Source organism: Pocillopora verrucosa, chromosome 4 (genome assembly GCF_036669915.1).
Source record: "Pocillopora verrucosa isolate sample1 chromosome 4, ASM3666991v2, whole genome shotgun sequence".
In the NCBI taxonomy this organism is placed as follows: domain Eukaryota; kingdom Metazoa; phylum Cnidaria; class Anthozoa; order Scleractinia; family Pocilloporidae; genus Pocillopora; species Pocillopora verrucosa.
Genome location: NC_089315.1, coordinates 30661677 through 30680518, shown reverse-complemented (window position 1 = coordinate 30680518; position 18842 = coordinate 30661677). Strand labels below are relative to the sequence as shown.

The following is an 18842-nucleotide window of genomic DNA, read 5'->3' as shown; positions in this document are numbered from 1 at the left end:
CCACTCCTTCAAGAGCGGTAAGAGGACTGGGGAGAGCCCAGCTTCAGCAAAATCTGGAATGATTCTGAGAAGTGCCCAGCGCTTTCCAATAGCATCTTGAACTACGCTGCAAACCTTTCGTTGACAAATTTAATAAAAACACGTCGTACAGACATTTCAGTTAAGTCTTAAAAATTTGTCGTTAAGCGGTGGTGGTTGGGTTTTTCGGTGAGGGAACGTATTCCCTGGAGTGGTGTATCATGGTTCGAGTCTTCATTGGACACGTGCCTAATTCTGTCATGGGAGTGGCTAGACAGGAATTATTTCTCGGGTACTTTTAACTACTCTTCACTTCCACCTCTGTAGATAATCGAGTTGTTGGCAGAATAACAAGAAATGTTAACTGTCACAACTTCGTAGAGAAGCAAACAAAGTTTTGCGAGGGCCATCATGAATGGCACTTAACAGTCCACCTAACGCAAGATAACTACTATGCATGAGGCAAGTATAACCACAGCTAGTTTCGGAGACCTTTGAGGTTGTTAGATGGGAAGATCCTCTTTTGCAAGTTGCCGCAATTTTTTTCATTTGTGTACATTTCCCCCAACAGCTAGACTGCAGGTATCGTTTTTCTCATTATTCCCAGGCAAACTGAAGCAAGTGCAAGTTGAAGAGGGTGAGAAAGAGAAAGGAGAGTTTTTTCGTATTTTCTGAAGGATACTTCACAGTTGGTAATTCGAAAAAATCATGGTGCTGAAACTTGGAAAATGAAATCCAACCACAGAGGATAGGTATATATCTCAGACAAGCAAAACACAACAACCCTTTACAGAAAGACGTCAAACATTCTCCAGCTAGATAAAAACGTCTAACAAAGCAAATGGTTACAATACAAAATTTATTTATGCTCTTTCACTACACTCATTGACTCTTAATGTTAAGATTGTAAATATTTGTTTTCTTGTAAAACAATGTCTTCATATTATCATTACCATCACCAACTTAATCAAGATGTGAAAACTAAAAAAATTTTCTGAAACAATTTTTTCAACTTAATGCTATTTTAGTAAAACTGATTAAAACACTTAATGGCTGTAAGTACTTTAGTCTGGAAAGAAGGAAAATTTCAATCATTTGCTCATTTTCATTTGCAGGCTGATAGGAAACTACCAAATGTGAAATTCAACAATTCAGCGGAATTAAAAATGAGTTATAAAAAATAGTTGGTAACCAAAGAAATGGGCCTTTGAAATGAAAGAATAAAATATGGTCACTAATAATTGGCTTACATTATTTCAGCTTTTGAAGACTTCATTCCGAAAAGATGAATACTATATTGCAAATAAATGAATACAATATTTCTGGATGAATACTACTTTTCAAATAGATACTGTGTGCTTAATAACTAAACATATTTTTTTATAGATTGAGTCTAAATAAATTCAAGAGGAGTCTTTCTCATTTTCCTCTGATTCTGCTGAGTCCTCATTTTCACCGACCAAGATTTGCATTTTCTGTAGGTCTTCCACCGCAACGATATGGGGTATGATCCACTGGACAGGGCGAGAAGTGAGGAGGTAACCAGTCATCACATGTGGAGGAACAAAAACGTAGCCAGAAAGTTTATCTTTTGCATCACAGATAGGTTGAACCACCTTTGTCATTAAACCTGTCACAGTAGCAGGCATTTCGTTCACAGGATGGGCCTAAAAGTGGAAATACACAGTTGTTTAACTTGGGCTACACAAGGGAGTACAACAAGCAATTGCCATCAATTTATTATTTACTTGAACAAGTAGTTTGATGGCAAAAGTTGTCTGTTTTCAATAAACAAAATTTTTTAAAAAATTAGACTGACTAAAAAGTTCTAAATAACACAAAATGAGGACTTTTTTTTAGCCTAAACACAGTACAACAAAGCTTGAGCTCACAAGTTTACCTGCGTGAGAGAAAAAACCAATTCCTTTGCCGAGACAATCACTTCACCAGTCAGACCAAGAGCCATGTTTGGGATGTACATGGTTGCCTTGAAAACCTTCTTGCCAGCATCAGTTGATTTTTCAAGCAACTCACTTGTGCATTCTTGCACACCCGCACACTGTTTAAGAGAAAATGATAGGTTCACTCTGTAAGAAACTAGCCCAAGGATTATTTAGTTAAAGTAATATTAGCTATTTATACAACTACAGATTATAATTGTCCTATTGTTTTGTGACCAAAAAGTTGTGCATAGTTAAAAAACCAACACTTAATGACCACCAATTGCCATAGACTATCAGTAATTTCTGACAATGTACAAAACAATCAGTGCAAATTACTGAAAACTAATTAGTAAGATTTCAGAATTTTTTTTTAATAGTTTTTAAAAAATATCATTTAAGCAAAATTTAAGCACCCTAAAATGAAAATGATCAGATCCATAACCTATCACATACCGCATCAACACTCATTTTTACAGGTCTGTAGGACAGCAGTTTTCTTTTCCCTCTGCGTGTCAACCTCTCCTTCAGTTTGCAGGCTCTCGTCATAACTCCTTTAGAAGCATCTTCAAATTCGGACTCCAAATCATTCATGTCTTCTCCACAGTTACCATCTGTTGGCAATGCTAGTTCAGTAAACAATTCACCAAACTCCAAGGCTTGCTCAGTCTTAGTCACCAACATCTTTACCATGCAGCTTTTCTGTACTTTGTCAAAGTACTCCGTGGCAGTATCAGCAACAGAGGTCTTGATCTACAATAACAATAGGTTGTTTGAGAAAAAATTACATATCTCTTTCAAAATGATTTAAAAACAAGTTATATATGTATTTGCCACATTCAGACTTATGATTATTGTAGGACACTAATTAAAATTACACAACTTTCATACCAAATTGACCAAGATAAAACATGATCATGCCCTTGAAACAGAGCTACACTTGTGCATCAAAACCAAAACTGTTTTTCCTTTTCCTTTTCAATTACACTCAAGCAATTGTATTGTATTCAGTGGATTGAGTGCAAGCATATTGACTTCAATTTTGTCAGCAATGATTTATAACTGGCACTTTTTCATTATTCCTCAGTGAACTATGAAATCAAAGTCAACTTTCTCAAGATAACAAAACAAACAAACTTGACTAGGCATGAATGAACTATCTATTGACCCATTGACCCATAAGAGTGACTAGCATCTAATTTTTCCTCACAATATCATCCCTAGATCATACATTATGGTTACAAGAATGAAGAAAATAGTAAAAACTAACAAAACTCTTAATTGTTGAAAAAATTATTTTTGTACCTTAAGAAATGTATGGAGAACATACATACTAATATTATGGAGAAAGGATCAACTTAAGTCCAACACAAAACATGTGATGACCATGAATTGAGCATGCCTCTGGAATACCACCCTAGGAGCTCAAAGGCTTCCCATGTCATAAGTAAAACTAAACTCGTTTGATTTTGGGAAAAAATTGTCTTGATGTTCACCGATAAATGTAAACATGCAAGTCTGATGGTCAATATCAATTACATGCTTTCAGCAAAGATGACGATGAGACAGTTGGCTGCCCTGTCTAGGAATTTGCAGTCAACTTCTTCTTCATACCACAAATAAAGGGTTTTAAGTGTACAGCAGTTCTTGTGTATTCTACATTTGAAGAGCAATACCTCAGTGGGTGTTTTGGTTATAATGGGACACTTCTCTTCTACTATGGCCAGTGTTCCTGATGCCATACGATCAATGGTTGCAGCTGGGTGACAAAGAAAAGAAATAAAAGAAATAAATAACAAGTTACAGCCTGCTTGTCGTCCCTCCTACAACTTTACCACCAGCAACAAAGCCTACGCTCATCCTCTAAACTACATTTACTGTCCCTACTGTGAACTCTGTGACATAGAGAAAACAAGCCTTCTCTTTCTCCCCACCTATATTATGGAACGGTCTACTAGATTCTGTTAAAAAATCTCTTTCATCTTTTAAATCTCCCCTCAAAACATTCTGTTTCAGAAATTTTATTTTTGATTTATTTTACATGGAAATATACCTAGCTTTCATGTCACCTAATTCTTAATTATTTCATTTATTTTATTTATTACTGTTGTAAGAAAAAATTTGTAGATTTTGACTAATTTATTTTTTCTATATAGTAATGTAAGCTTATCAAGTTTCCTAAAGGTGCCAAAAAACTTTATTATTATTATTATTGTTATTATTATTAATTTGTCCTAAGAACTACCACCAAACATCTTGTAGAGCCACCTCTACCTTGTCACCACGATTGTAATAACAGGTTAAAACAACAACGGTGGTTCAGTGAGTTGTGGAGAAGTTGCCCAGCTGTGTTCACTATTCACTTCAACTATCTTTTTGTGAGAAAATGAATTTGGCAAAGTTGTGTTGGCTGAAGCAAATATAGACACTTACTACTAGAGTGAATGTTGGTCGATTCATATTTAGAAATGTCTCCTTAAAAATCAATTGTATTGACAGAAATAATTTATTTTTTCACATCGTTGCTTCCAAAAGCTCGTGACGTTCAACACGTATCTTAATGATGTAATGATTTGCATAATAAAACGTCGCGCCACAAGCCTTACCTAAAACAGCATTTCAAACAATTGAATTATTTTGAAACAATGAACAAAACCACGAGAGAAATACAAGTTAACACTAAAAGGCAAACTACAACTATAAACCTAAACAGTGTTCTGGTCAAAGTTCACATATATTTAGGACGTAGTACAAATTACTCTGACCACAAACTACGACAAACGCCAAATTTATGAAAACCGCAATTTATCAATTCACAAATTGCACAACAGCGTTATTAAAATATGACATTCGTGTAAAGCGACGGATTTTATTAGCCTAAACCCTATAAATTTCTACGAAAGAGAAACCAGTCTTTACTGACTTACCAGCACATTCAACTGTTCCAACGATGGGTTTAGACAGCGAACAAGTGCTGGCTGCCTGAATTATAGGCTTAGAAGCACTATTCGCCATATCGATCGTTTTTTCACCAGCATTAAAAGCCATTCTGGTGACACAATTGCGCTCCTTCACCGCACTGTAAATTTCTGAGAGTTGGTTGACAGCAGCTAAAGCTACAGGCAATTCGCACAGACGAGTCGTGAAAGACTTATTGTCAGCTTCAGGCATCCTTTCGACTTCAGCAGCCATTTCTTCACTTTGCATGGGTGGCACTATCAGTATGAACAACGCAAGGACACAATGTGAAGTAACTTTAAGATTAATGGACAAGGTATCGAAACGCTTATTAATGTGTTCAAGTACGGACTTTGCTCTTGGGCAGAGAGTGAAAATTGACCAATTACAATGAAGCTTAGAAACAGGTTCGTTCCGTCACTAATCTGACCAATCAGAGAAGGTTTCATATTTATAAAATAAGTTATGTCACCGTCTGCTCCGGAGTTCTTGACGGACAAAGTTCGTTACGACACGCAGACATTCACGTGACAGGACAGTGAGTTTAATGACATTGCTTCTGGGTTTTATTTACTCTCCCGTGCTCTCCCGTCTCTACATGAAAATTGATGCAATTCAATCGTACTTTGCAATTCCTTTCGTTTAAAATTGCCTTTTTGGGACAAAGATTTCCCACGGACAAGGTTTGTGTAGGAACCTTCGATGGAATATTGTGTGACGTGACATAAAACACAACTGAAGTTCATTCAAGGTGAACGGGAGACTTTGCCCCTTACGTTAATACCCCGCCAGAAAATTCATATATAAAATTAGAAAAAAAAAGTCCCGCGAAGAATGCGACATTCTTTGGGTACCAATTCTTTATTTTATACCCAATACGGAAACATTTTGCCTCTGTTATTCCAGTTCAAACTCAAGGCCCTGGGGCAATACCGAACAGAAATTCGAAAAGGTTCGAAAGGCTCAAGCGCTTACGTAACTCATACTATTAGCCATTTTCGACAAACAAACGCTTTCGTTCTCCCATCTCATGATGAAATTTTACCTTTGTAAACACTATTTCCCTTCATGCCAGCTTTTTTTCAGTTTTTCCTTCTTCGCTCCAATATTTGTTTCCTCTTGGGGAGTAGACAAACATTGGAAAGGAAGCCGTTTAGATTTTGAAAAGCATCGTCAAAGTTTCGCGTTTAAAATGGTTTCGAAAACGTAGTTTGAAGATCATCAGTTTAATTTTAAAAACTATGACAAGATTAGTGGTAGTGCATCGGAGCGTGGAATCGGAAAGTCTGAAGGTCCAGAATTTTTTCTTTGTCCCTTTGTCCTTTTGGCTCGTGACAAGGCGAAAAAACATCCCTCTCAAAACATCCATAGTTAGCATTTGTTAAGAGGATTCCCGGCGGAAATAACAGTTCACGGAAAAATTTACCTCAATTCAAGCCGATCCATTTCAATGCTTCAAACATGATTTCACGAACTATATCTCAATTTTGTTGAAAAAAAATTATTTTTCCTCCTTAAGAGATGAACACTCAAGAGACGCTCTTCACGGCGCTTTTTTATTTTCTAAAATACTATCAGTACTATGTTAGAACGGATTTGTGTCCGGGAGTTCGACTTTGAACGCGTTCAAAGCTCAATAAAAGCAACTGATATGGAAAAACTTTATTGTTTTGACACTCGAAGTAGGAATTTCGTTGACCTTTCACACCAGTCTGTTTGCATGATACTGGCATTTGCCAAATCTCAAGGCTTAATACTGGCACTGCAACTTCCGTTAATGACTTCTGAAAACATGTGATCGTCATGCCTTCCGGTAGGGTCTCGATTCAGCTTATGAAATCAGGCCAAAAGTCAGTTACTGATTCTAAAAAATGCATTAAGGCTAATTATAAATTACAATTGATATGTTCATTTTCTCTTTTGTTCTAAATTTACATGAACTCTCAATTTTAATGACGTCAAAAACATATTTTCACTAAACTAACTTGATCACTTGATCACTTGATCATATGATTAATATTAAGACCACACAGGCCCTCAAAAGATTGTTAGCTTTAAAAATAGATTGACTGCTCAGTGACGTTATTCCTCATTTTTTTTTTTATTGTTATTTTTTTTTTTATCCCAGTGCAAAATTAATTCTGTAATTTATCGAACTACGTTTTGGGAAGGAGGGGGTGAAAATAGAGTGGGTGCAAGGTTCTTTTTCGCTCCAATATTTTCCACGCGTCCAAAAGTATGCAAAACTGTCCATTCCAGCGGCACACATGAAAGAGAAGAGCAAAGAAACAATATTCTATCGTCACCTAAATTAATTTCATTCGTTTTGCAGGAACTGACCAAATAGCAAGATAAATTCCGCGTGCATATGCAACCATATGTATATAAAGCCAATATGTAAAACGATTTTTTAACGTTGATTGTCAAAGTCGAAGTGAACGCCCTCTTGCTGAAGCAACAGATGGCAGGCGAAGGGGATAAAGAAGCTTGCGTTCACGGAACCAAGAGGTCACCTTTGCAAATGCCACAAGTTTTCAACCGTCTGGTTCAGTTACCGATTGTAAAATCAACTTGTGAAAAAGTGTCTGAGATGTACGAACGTACGAAGGAGTATAGTCTTGTTTCGATGGTCGGGTTGAGCGCTGCAGAGGTGTCGATAAACGCAGTTGTGGTCGCCGCCAAGGTGACATATACTTCTTTGCCTTCCTCTGGTGTGATGGGGAAAGTGAAAGAAGGTTTCGAAGAAAAAGGTAAGTTTATTGATGGATTTCTGCAGCTCGTCAAGGTTGTCTGAGACCGCTAGTAAAATCGTAGGGCTTTGTTAATGAGAGGACGTGTGCAATTTGATGAGGAAGGGTTGGTTTATTTTGTCTCGCTTAGATTCTCAAACACAATTAAGTCAATTTGGGTACAGTCTTATCGGAGCCTTTTCCTTTGATATTACAATTAGTAATATTTTGTTAGGCTTTGCAAAATTCAGTTATTACCATGTTTTCTGCAAGAGTTCAATTTCACCTTCCCCTAATATGTAAAATATGAGGCTTTGAAGCAAAGAAAAGTGTGATAAAGATTTTTTTCAATCATTTTGCAAGGGTTTGCAAACACCTTACCTTGAAGAGTAGACTGCAGCATCAAATTTAACCCTTTGACTCTAAGAGTGACTAGCATCTAATTTCTCCTAACAATATCGCCTCTGGACCAAATTTTAAGGTCACGAGAATAAAGGAAATGATCACTAACTAAAGCTCCTGATCGTTAAACAAATTCTCCTAGTCAGCACCTTAGGAAATGTATTGAGAACAGTATGGAGAATATGCATACCAATTTTAGGGGTGTGAAGGGTCATAATACATTTTCAAACAGTTTTCCAAGCTGATTCGATGGCCTGTGATGGACTGACATTCCTGGAGAAAAAATGGCCGATAATAAAGGACAACACAGAACAAGTAAGTAAAAAGCCTCTTACAGGAAAATATCAATTTTGAGTCAAGACGTCATTATCGACAATACGATCTGCGATGAAGGTGCAGAAATTTTGTGCTAAATCTGGTACGAAACGGTCGTAATTGTGAGCTGAGAATGGCAATGTTGCACCTTCAACAATGGTTTATTTTACCATTTGTGCATGGCTGTCAAACCTTTGAATAAGAGTAAGGCCGAGGATGACATTGTTATGAATCGAAACTTGCTATTTTCTTAGGTAAATTACCACTCTGTTATCATGCTAAATAGCTTCTCATCTCACGTTCTTTATTTAAGAACGTCTTCCAGGGCTGCACACCCACTCAAGGGTAGGCATGTCGACTTGGCACATAATTCAATTTATTGCAAAATGGAGAATCAGGGCTATAGGGCGTGGTCGTGTACGACAGGATTTTTTTTATGACGATGTTTAAAATGGTGTCTTTATTTCAGGGGTATGCTGGATTGTTTCCAGCTTGGGTAATTTTATTTTTGTCTTTACAAGAGAAAATTAAATTCTAGGATGTAGGCGCTACCCCACGTCTTCCCGGGTAAAACCTTATAATTGATATGTCTTTTGTTTCTGTTGACAGGTTTTGACAATCGGAGCTAAGAAACTGGAGCAGTCAGATCTTGCGGAAGTCTTACTCACTGTTACAGAAGCAGCAATTGAATACCTCCTCCCACCTCAAGAGAAATGTATGAAGGAGGGTGCTTCTGAAGCCCCGCTTTCCCAAAGTAAAGTCGATCGAATCCAGGGAATCGTTAATGTGATCAAGGGTGAAGGGGAAAAGGCAAGGAAATGAATAATTATTTGACAAGGCGCAATAATGACAGTGCATGATTCGAATTCTAAGCCGTGCTCTCGATCTTCTGTTTGATTTCCTTGAATTTTATGTGTCTCTTCTAGGTTATAACGCGGGCAGCCTCGGTTCCAGGTCGAGTCACTCTAGCTGCGATTGATGGCGCCAAAACTGTAGCCACGTGGTCATGGGGCATCTCTCAAATCCTGCTGCAAAACGTAACGGTAAAGGAACAAATCCAGCTACCAATTCAGTATAAATACGTTCTAATCGGTAAATTAAACTAATTTCAATCGAGGACGCGACAATTTAGGTTAAACTCTTCGCTTTCGAGAGTGAATCGAGTAAATTCAGTAGCTCGTCAACACAAAGCAAAAAGTGCTGATTGTGATTTTAACTCATTTTATGTGTTAGCGATTTATCGATTTTTAAATGTAATTTTCATAACCCACCCTTGCCAATGATAGGTGATAGGAAGAATTGTCGGAGCCTTTTGGGACGTTTGGAACGCTACTAAACGGAAAACTTTTTTTTTCTTGCCGTCGTTCCTCGGAGGAAGAGGAGGAGAAGGAAAGGTTTGTCATTTACATTGTTGTACTCCTTTCGGAAAAAACAAACTGAACTTGCTAATGTCATAACAGTATTTTGCAGAACACCTTTCAGTCTCTTTGCCCGAAGACTAATTGCCTTGGTTATCCAAGACTTTGATTGAAATTCAAATTCTTTTCTGAAGATAACCGTTTGAGACAAATGTGTTCACCAATCATTCTATCATATCAGAGATATTGGAGTAAAATTAATCAAAAGTGTCATATTTATGAATCCATATTGGAAGTAACGATAGCATACCAATCTTTAGATGCACCTCATAGTTAAAAATTATTCATTCAAGTATAGGTGGTTCTTCGTGTACTCCTTTAGATTAGGAAGAAAAGAACCCCGATTACTCAGCATGATTAAGCATTTTTGAATTTTGCAAAAAACTTTTGCTTTCCCCTGCCCTACAGGAGCGGCTTGGACGAAAGAAAAACCCGACAAGATCCAGTCGCTACAAACCTAAAGCAGAATATTCTCGAATCATCGATGCTTCTCAACCATTCCCCGTTTCTCCCGAGCGGAAGCGAAGGTACGACAGAGAAGACGAAGACGGTGCCTTGATAGTGGAGCTTATACACGTCAGCGAGGATTACGTTTCCGATGAAGATCCGGACTATGTTCCGGATGAAGCCGACCTCGAGAAAAGTGAGTCGTCGGAAGACGAAGACGATGACGACGAAGCTGAGGATAGAGAAGACGAACAAGGTGACAAAGATGAAACGGAGACTGTCGAAGAGACGGGATCAAATGAAAGTTCCCCCAAAAAAGGGGAGAAGTCAAATCCAAAAGAGTCAAAGGAGGCCAGGGACGAAATGATAAGGGAGCGAAATGGCGAGGTCAAGGATACGTCTAAGAAAAACGTTTCTGTCAAAGATGAGAAGAAAACAGAGAACAAGGGTGGTGAACCTAACCATAGCCAGAAAAACGACAGAAAGGAAGTTGGTGCCAAGAATCATGATTTATCGAAGAAGGATGCAAAGATAGCTGCCAATAGCAGTAAAAAATCAGGAAGTCCTCATAAAACTGAAGGAAGAATTGTCCTGTAAGACTGATTGCATCTTTGTAACCTTCCTTACCACTGAATTGTATGTTTCTTTTTCTAGTTACAAGGAATGCTTCATGGAGACATGTGTAAGTGTATTAATCATGTTTGTCCGTGAAAATAGGTAAGCCCAGCTCTAATAGGATTTAACGTCATTATGCTCATAAGAGCTTCCGCGAAATGAATATCTGTTAGAAGTAAGTATATCCATGATAAAGTGTATGATAAAGGACAGTTGCAGCCGAGAAAGAACAGCCTTTGACAAGTGTGTGTTACCATTTACGGCGAATAAAAAGTATTATTTTTCGGTGTTAATGAATAGGACCGATGGGTCGTTTGTGCGGTGTGGATTGGACCACGGGAAGAAAATATCGGCTTCGTTGTTTTTGGTTCTCGTTCTTCTTTAAAGGTTTTCCCCAAGTCCTCCCATTATTTTTACTCCTCAAACCAAAACAACAGTGGACGAAGAACCTCCTAAATTTCGCTTCCAGTGTCTCTCTTAAAAACCTGAGAAGCTTGAGCAATCCTGGTGGGAGCGTGACTGCAAAAACTCCAGTTATTCATTTCGTTTTGTTTTTTATCCATTTCATATTCCCTAAAGCAACATGTATTTTCCATTAAATACACGCCTAATAAGTCTTAACCGAGCCCTTCGTTGTGATTCGGGAGGATAACACTCTGCAGCGAACAGATCCCGATTGTAATCTTGTTTTAGTTTGTGGACACTCGTTCACTAAGTAGCTATTAGCATCCGATGGGTAACATTATCAGGCCACCCGTCGATAGAGCAGCCAAACCGGAGTGCTAAGTTTGAAAAAGATAAACATGGCAACAATAATCCTGCTGCTTTCGAATGTTGCAAGCTGCATCAGTGAATATCAATAAAGGGGGAAAGTTTAACCAAAGTAACGAATTCAAAACGCCCATTTAATTCCAGATGTTTTCTGTTTTGGCGTAGTCTGATGACTTATGGCGTCTTAAGACAATGCAAAACGATTTTTTTCAAACGAATTCACAAGGATTTTCGGTTGCCTCGAGGTCTTTTGTGAAATAAAAATGCAAATGTGCTGATGCAAACGAGTGGATTCTTAAATAATAACCCACTCAACACAAAGTGTCGCATGTACGTCCAAATTTGTTTAATCTTACGTTCCATATTTATTCTCTTCATTGGCTCAAGTTACTTCGAGCGTGACTTTTGTAACCAATGCCGCCTTTCTCTTCCGACTTGCATAATTTTTAGCCAATGACAGACATTCCTGGGCTTAAAAAGCGTGTACCACCTGCTCATGTACGTATCAAAAAAGAAAAGGAGATTACCTTCGGACTGTGTTGTCAGATCTCGAAATGGCGTATAAAAAGAATTCAAATATAGAACCCTGCGACTACATGTTCAAGGTCTTGCTCCTTGGAGATGCTGGTGTCGGAAAGACAAGTTTGATGTGGCGGTTTTCGGACGATATGTTCAATCACACCTACATCTCTACAATTGGAATCGATTTCAAATTACGAACTATTGACGTGCAAGGAAAAAAAGTTCGTCTACAGATCTGGGATACGGCAGGCCAGGAACGATTTCATGCTATCAGTGTGTCGTATTATAGGACCGCGTCCGGAATTATGCTTATTTACGATATAAGTCGCAGGCGCTCGTTTGAAAACATTGCAAAATGGCTGCGAAAAATTGACGAACATGCCAAAGAAGATGTCACTAAACTACTGATAGGAAACAAATGCGACATTCAGCATCCAAGAGCTGTCAAACGCGAGGAGGGGGAACAGCTAGCTGACGAGTACGATATGCCTTTCTTCGAAACAAGCGCCAAGGAAAATGAAAGCATCGATGAAGCTTTTGAATGTGTCGCAAACGAAATGCTATTTAAATTTGTATCAGGATGGAGTGCAAAAGAACAGGAAAGAGTTACAAACGGAGCGGTAGTTGACATAAAGAAAAAGAGTCGCTTTGTGAGGAAAAAGGAGAAAACTTGTTGTTAATTTTGTTTTGCTCTATCCGGCATGAAACTGAAAGAACATATAATTTTCTTAATTTTGGTTTCTGTAGCTTGTGAAAAGGAATGATTTCTCCCAGTTTCGTTGCAGTGGCGAAAGATCACGCTAATCTTGTTCCTTCACAATGCGTTGTTTACATTCCCCTTCGTTACAGGTACTCAATAAATATTTAAATATCAATTGCGCAAATTTAATGCATAATCAGACCATGAAACTGCAACACACAATGACTGGAACGCTTAGTCATCTTTGCAAGTTTAGTTTTCATGGTTATATCAGCCAAAACTAATTCAAGAATATCCATGGCACAGAAAAGATCTCCTCTTTGGAATTTGAGGGTACTGATGATTTCTGGAAATATATTCAGAGAGCGCGGGAACACTTGACTAATTTAAGAGGATTTACCTTTGAAATGCGCGTAAATCTAACAGCTGGATTTTACCATGTCATTCTGCAGGTCATACAAGGTATACGTAGAGGTAGCGAGTTCCAAACAAGGTAATACATGTTAGACCTTATTCAAAAGCAATGACAGCTACTTCTCCCCAACCTCAAGTTTCAGCGAGAGGCTGTTTGTGCGGGATTTAAGGTCGTCAGTCTTATGTCGGGAATCTAATGATCAGCTTAGTTTCAGTTTTCGGTCCCTTGCCGCCTTAATCACCCTGGCCACTCCTCAGGCAGTCAGGATTTGTATTCCGGAGGGCCCCCACGTCCTTCTGTACCCTTCCGCACTGCGTCATTATTTGTGCGATCATACCGCTGACAAGGAGCAAAAATGACCCTGGGCTCGACATTGCCCGATCAAATGCTCAGGCATTGGTCAGCAGTTGCCATAATAATAATATCAATCCAAAATGGCGGAGGACGATGGACCTCCACCAAACAAGAGGAACAAGTCGGAGAAAAATATTTTGATTGGAGTCACTGGAAGCGTGGCGAGTATAAAGTTACCGAAACTTGTAGATGAGCTGCATCGCTTACAACCAAAGGTACCATACATTTGTGTAATCTCTGAAATCTTTCGCGATGTGCATTCAAGCGGACCTAGAAACATGTCACTCACTCGTCTTTAGGGTTGTTTACTGATTATCAACATCTGAGAGTGAAATTACTTACTGCCTTGAAATTTGCGCTCTGATCCCGATCAAAATCTACATTCTTGTCATGTAACATATCAATTTTTAATTCACATGGATAACATGTGGTGAATTTGATTGTCACCATGTGCTTTACTAATTGGTTGACCTTAATTAGGTTGAGCTCAATTCTTGATCCCCTCTACTACACACAAGTTGGACCAGATTGACTTGATACCAAATTACTTGAACAGCTGAATAAAGGGGGTAAATTTGTTCAGAAACAGTGGTGCTATGTCGGTGGGGGACAATTTGGTTTTATCAACTGAGTTAATAAATGTAAATTGTCCACCGTATGTAAAGAGCTTCAAAGCTGACGTTTCGAGCGTTAGCCCTTCGTCAGAGCGAAAGAACTTGAACAGCTGACATACGTAACACTGTATCGATTTGTAGTTTAGTAATTCCTTGTTCCTATTTATTTCTTAATACAAACAGCCAAATATCCAGGTTGTTGGAACAGAACACTCTATGCACTTTTTTGATAAAGACAAAATTCCTGTGAAGGTTTTCAGTGACAAGGACGAATGGGAGGTAAGCCCCGCTTTGTTTAATGTTACATCATGATGTTGTATTTATTTGTATATTGTTCTTTATCTAATTTATTTAGTGCTTCATGCATATGATTTAAGAACTGGTGTATCTCATGTGGGAAATATCTACCAAAGGGTTAGCAAAGAGGGGAGATTTTCTTCAGGAGTATTTGCTCCCCTTCTGTCTGGTAAGAGATAACAAAGAAAACCTTCATATGCCCCAAATGGCAGCAAGAAATATTAAGAGTAGGAAATCATTTAGTCAGAAATTTTATCTACATTTTAATTATTCCTGTTCCAAGGTCTTCCTTTTTAAAAACACGTTTTTGTTTTCTGCCTTTTCACAGTTGTTGGCTCAGCAAATTTCTCTGATGTAAGTAATGATTGTGATCTGTTTATACTGGTAGGCATGGAGTACAATGCAAGATCCGGTTTTGCATATTGAGGTAAAAACTTTTGTTTTATTTCTAAAAAAGTTACCAGAGGAATCCAATAGTTTGTTTGAGATAGTTTTGAAAATGCTGTAGTTTTCATGTTCAAAACATTCTTGAAACATCTAAGAAATGTTTATCACTTTCCAGTAGCTGCGACGTTGGGCTGACATTTTGGTTATTGCACCACTTGATGCCAACACTATGGCCAAAATGGCAAATGGTTTGTGCGACAACCTCTTGGTGAGTTCAAACCTTTAGCTTTCAACTCACTTAGCAAACTTAGCCATTGCTGACAACATATTCTTTTGCTTATTACCAGACCTGCATAGTCCGTGCATGGGATCTTAAGAAACCTTTACTGTTCTGCCCAGCAATGAACACTCTAATGTGGGAACACCCAATCACCTCTGAGCAGGTTGAACGGCTAATTAACTTAGGATATACATATGTCCCACCAATCAAAAAGACTCTGGCATGCAAGGATACTGGTAAGATTTATTTGGACTATTCCATGTATATACCTGATGTTTTTCTTCTGTAAAACATGAATTTGTTCCTAGAACCTGAGTTATACTTATTCTATTATTCTGTTAGTGTCTCTGTCTATAATATAAGTCAGCCAGTCAATCAAGCTCTCAAGAACTCTGCAACAATTTTTCTCAAATACTGGTAAATGGAAAATTATAAGCAAAAAATACATGTTGAGTCATGTAATTTGCCGTCTTTTTTTTTACATATTTTAGGTATTGGAGCAATGGCTGAAGTTACAAGTATTGTAGCAATAGTAAAAGATCACTTGGAAACAATGAAATGATAGTATAAATCTCCTTTTTTTTTTTTTAGTTTATAATATCAACCAGAATTCTGTAGGGTCAAGTTGACACATTACATTTTTCCTTTGAGCAACATAAAAAAACATTATGTATTGCAATGGACTCACATTTTTCTATCATTTTTGACTAGTCCTGTTCAAATAATACATTGCATTTGAAGTTTATGATTGCAACTTATAGATCAAACCCAATTCCCTTCACCCTTAAGGGTCGCGAATTCAACATACTCTATTCATTTGCCTACAAGCTAACCTATTATTTCAAGACCTTAAACTCAGTCTTGGAATGCAATGTATATGAATCGACAATACTTAAAACATTTACAGCGTAATAAAGCTGAAATAAATTAGATTTTTATACATGTATAGTGAGGAAATAAATAGATTGTTTCATTCTTTGTTTGTCTCACATCTTTTCATAAGTCAATTGATAACCACATGTCTTGCATGTTTTTGTCCATTCATCAGTTTCCTCATTATATTCTTCTTCTTCCTCAAACTGATGCTGGTGTCTACTAGTATCTTTCTTCCATGTGCTTGTTCTTACTGCACGACGAAGTTCTGTTGCATGGAAGAAAAGACAAAACGAGACTAGAATGGTTGGTACATTTTGAATGGTTTTAGATTTGAAAGATGTAAAATGAAGCAAACCTTTAACTTTCTTGTCAAATTTTCTTTGTTTTTGAACTTCTCTCTTCTCTGCTCTGCCCTGTCTAGCTTCTTCAAGACCATCCTCTCCTCCCCACACCTCAAAAGCACGTTCAACAATCTACAGCAAAGAATGTTCGTACCACTCATATCAAAACCTAACTGATGATGATGTTCTTAACCTTTTAAATCCTGTGAGTGACCAAGACAAAATTTCTCCTTACTATATCCACACAATATCATGCAGACAAGTGATGAGAATAAAGAAAAATATCAATTATGGGATTACTAATTGATCTGATACCAAATTCTCAAAAATAACAACGAGAATCAGTTGGCTGACAGTAAGGAGAATTACTAATGAGATATTGAGAGTTAAACAGTTAACGAGATTAGTGCTGGACACTAGCTGCAATTCTGATAACCTATAAGTGGACCCTCATTAATTGTGCTTTGGTACAAGCATTTCTTTGCCTTTTCAAAAATATCAGGCTTTGAGTAATGTGAGCCTCTCATTATTAGTGCCAGACCCCCCCTGCAAACCTTTCCGCAACTCATCTCAGTCATACTGGCAAACTACATTTCTGACACCATGTTTAGTATATTACTCAATCAAATACTGCCTTTGAATAAATTCAGTGCTCGGTAATATTTTGCAGAAAGGGGAATGACCCACCTGCGATTTTAGATAGAGTTTCATTTCTCCCCTGGAGCTATGTGGATTCTTCTTTAAAATGAATTTCAAAGGCGGCTCTCTCTTGTCCAAGTCACAGTCTTTTAAGAGAAATTGCTAAGAAAAAAAAGTTAATTTCAAATAACCATGAAGTATTTGTAAAAGTTGAAAAAATTTAGTTTTTAATGATTTCAAACCAGCTAAATTTGACTTTTCCTTTGTTCAAATTAGAATTTCATACATCTTCAATGAAGAACACAAATCAATCTAGTTTGAAATATGCTCACTCTGACAAAGGGCTAACACTCAAAACATCAGCTTTCAAACTATAAGTTGATAATACTATATCTACCCTGTTATACTCCCCCACTGACTTAGCACCACAGTTTCTTTAGAAACTTACCCCCTAGTTTGAAATAGTCTCAACCTGAATTCCTTATTTCCTTCATGTTGTTCTTAATACATTTCCTATGGCATGGATGAGGGAGTCAAGTTAATAATCAATAGCTCCTTTAAATTTGTGATCATTTCCTTAATTCTCATGAGCCTAATGTTGGATTCAGCAGTGATACCTTAGTGAGAAATAAGATGCTAGGGACCCTTAGGGTTAGAGGGTTGACCTAAAACCTATCCATTTTTGTTAACTTATAGCATTAACAGCAATAACACCTGTAAGAGTTTTTGTGTAAATATCTGTTTACAGAATACTTAGAAATCCTTTTGTAAATTTTGTTGAAAATTAAACAGATCCACACCTCCTTAGCTTCTGTCTTTGTTATTAGTGAATGCTTTTCATCAGGGTCTCTACAAAAGAGAACAGTACATTAGAAATTACTCAAAAATGATACTTAATACCACAAAAGGATTCTAAAAGGAATTCATAGCCAAGAAAGCTCTAAATAAATTTCTCCACCTACCTACAATTATCACAAACATAAACCTCGAAGTGTTTGTAGATGTATGATGTTAGGAATTCTTTTTGGCATTCAAGGCAATGCAGCTGATCTCCATAGAGAATGGGTGCTGTTTTTAAGGGATCAAAATAAACCTTACTTTAATTATAAACACAGTAAAAGTGATAACTGCTCTGCAGTCTCTTATGGGTGTAGATCTATTTTGATCCTCTTAAGAAATCAGTTTATTAAGAGGTAACCTCAGGGGGGGTCCAAAGGGGCATGAAAATTTCAACCCCCTCCCCCCCACCCCTACACCCCAACGCGAGGGTAAATAAGAATCTTAATTTGGTTGCCAAGGTATTTAGCCCGACAGAAATCATTGAGGACACTAAACGATAGTACAAAATAAACCAACATTGGTTAAAATACGAAAAAAAATGTATACTGGAATACATTACGTAAGATTTTACGACCCTTCGTCTTCAGGCCTACTCTCCGCTCTATGAACTGACCTGGTTCTCTAACAAGATTATTTCTCTCTCCTTGGCTTTCATCTTCCTCCGGGTCTAATAAAAACCCACCCCCTGTATCAACAACACGAGATATTGTCGCAGAGGCCTCACTGCTACTGTTAGCCTTGGATGCATCGCCATCTCGCAATTTCATTTCTGGATAAGGTCGATTGGAAAGCCTTGCATTGCGAAGCATCAACGCCCTTTGGCGATTTCTCTCAATACGAGCCTTTTGTGCATCTGTAAGTTTCCTCTCTGCCATATTGAGATTATCAATTTTAGTGGGAAGATTCCTCCAGATCAGTCGCTCGCCATCTTGAACATTGTGCTTGGCTGTGCCCATACATGACG

The 18842-nt window shown here is 37.7% G+C and overlaps 5 protein-coding genes across 5 annotated transcripts; 3 read left to right on the top strand and 2 right to left on the bottom strand.

Moving 5' to 3' along the window:
• Nucleotides 1-860: 860 nt before the first annotated feature.
• LOC131784545 (uncharacterized) lies at nt 861-5262 on the bottom strand. Its single transcript, XM_059101370.2, has 5 exons — nt 4886-5262; nt 3635-3717; nt 2415-2711; nt 1919-2077; nt 861-1685 (listed from the first exon to the last, which is right to left on the bottom strand). Exons 1-5 carry the CDS (start codon nt 5163-5165, stop codon nt 1422-1424), a joined length of 1083 nt encoding a protein of 360 aa, XP_058957353.2. The 5' UTR covers nt 5166-5262; the 3' UTR covers nt 861-1421.
• A 1781-nt stretch (nt 5263-7043) lies between these two features.
• LOC131784800 (uncharacterized) lies at nt 7044-11135 on the top strand. Its single transcript, XM_059101634.2, has 7 exons — nt 7044-7152; nt 7249-7666; nt 8280-8362; nt 8972-9172; nt 9289-9405; nt 9649-9756; nt 10189-11135. The coding sequence occupies exons 2-7, from the start codon at nt 7378-7380 to the stop codon at nt 10822-10824; spliced, it is 1434 nt and encodes a 477-aa protein (XP_058957617.2). The 5' UTR covers nt 7044-7152; nt 7249-7377; the 3' UTR covers nt 10825-11135.
• Nucleotides 11136-12111: 976 nt separating this feature from the next.
• Nucleotides 12112-13425, top strand: LOC136280439 (ras-related protein Rab-10-like). The gene is made up of 2 exons (XM_066165591.1): nt 12112-12984; nt 13288-13425. Exon 1 carries the CDS (start codon nt 12168-12170, stop codon nt 12813-12815), a length of 648 nt encoding a protein of 215 aa, XP_066021688.1. The 5' UTR covers nt 12112-12167; the 3' UTR covers nt 12816-12984; nt 13288-13425.
• Nucleotides 13426-13540: 115 nt separating this feature from the next.
• On the top strand, nt 13541-15814 carry LOC131784477 (phosphopantothenoylcysteine decarboxylase-like). The gene is made up of 6 exons (XM_059101295.2): nt 13541-13819; nt 14402-14497; nt 14904-14942; nt 15081-15170; nt 15250-15418; nt 15674-15814. The coding sequence occupies exons 1-6, from the start codon at nt 13685-13687 to the stop codon at nt 15742-15744; spliced, it is 600 nt and encodes a 199-aa protein (XP_058957278.1). The 5' UTR covers nt 13541-13684; the 3' UTR covers nt 15745-15814.
• LOC131784468 (DNA repair protein complementing XP-A cells homolog) lies at nt 15408-18814 on the bottom strand. The gene is made up of 6 exons (XM_059101282.2): nt 18492-18814; nt 18001-18106; nt 17839-17887; nt 17087-17200; nt 16414-16531; nt 15408-16323 (listed from the first exon to the last, which is right to left on the bottom strand). Exons 1-6 carry the CDS (start codon nt 18751-18753, stop codon nt 16169-16171), a joined length of 804 nt encoding a protein of 267 aa, XP_058957265.1. The 5' UTR covers nt 18754-18814; the 3' UTR covers nt 15408-16168.
• Nucleotides 18815-18842: the final 28 nt, after the last annotated feature.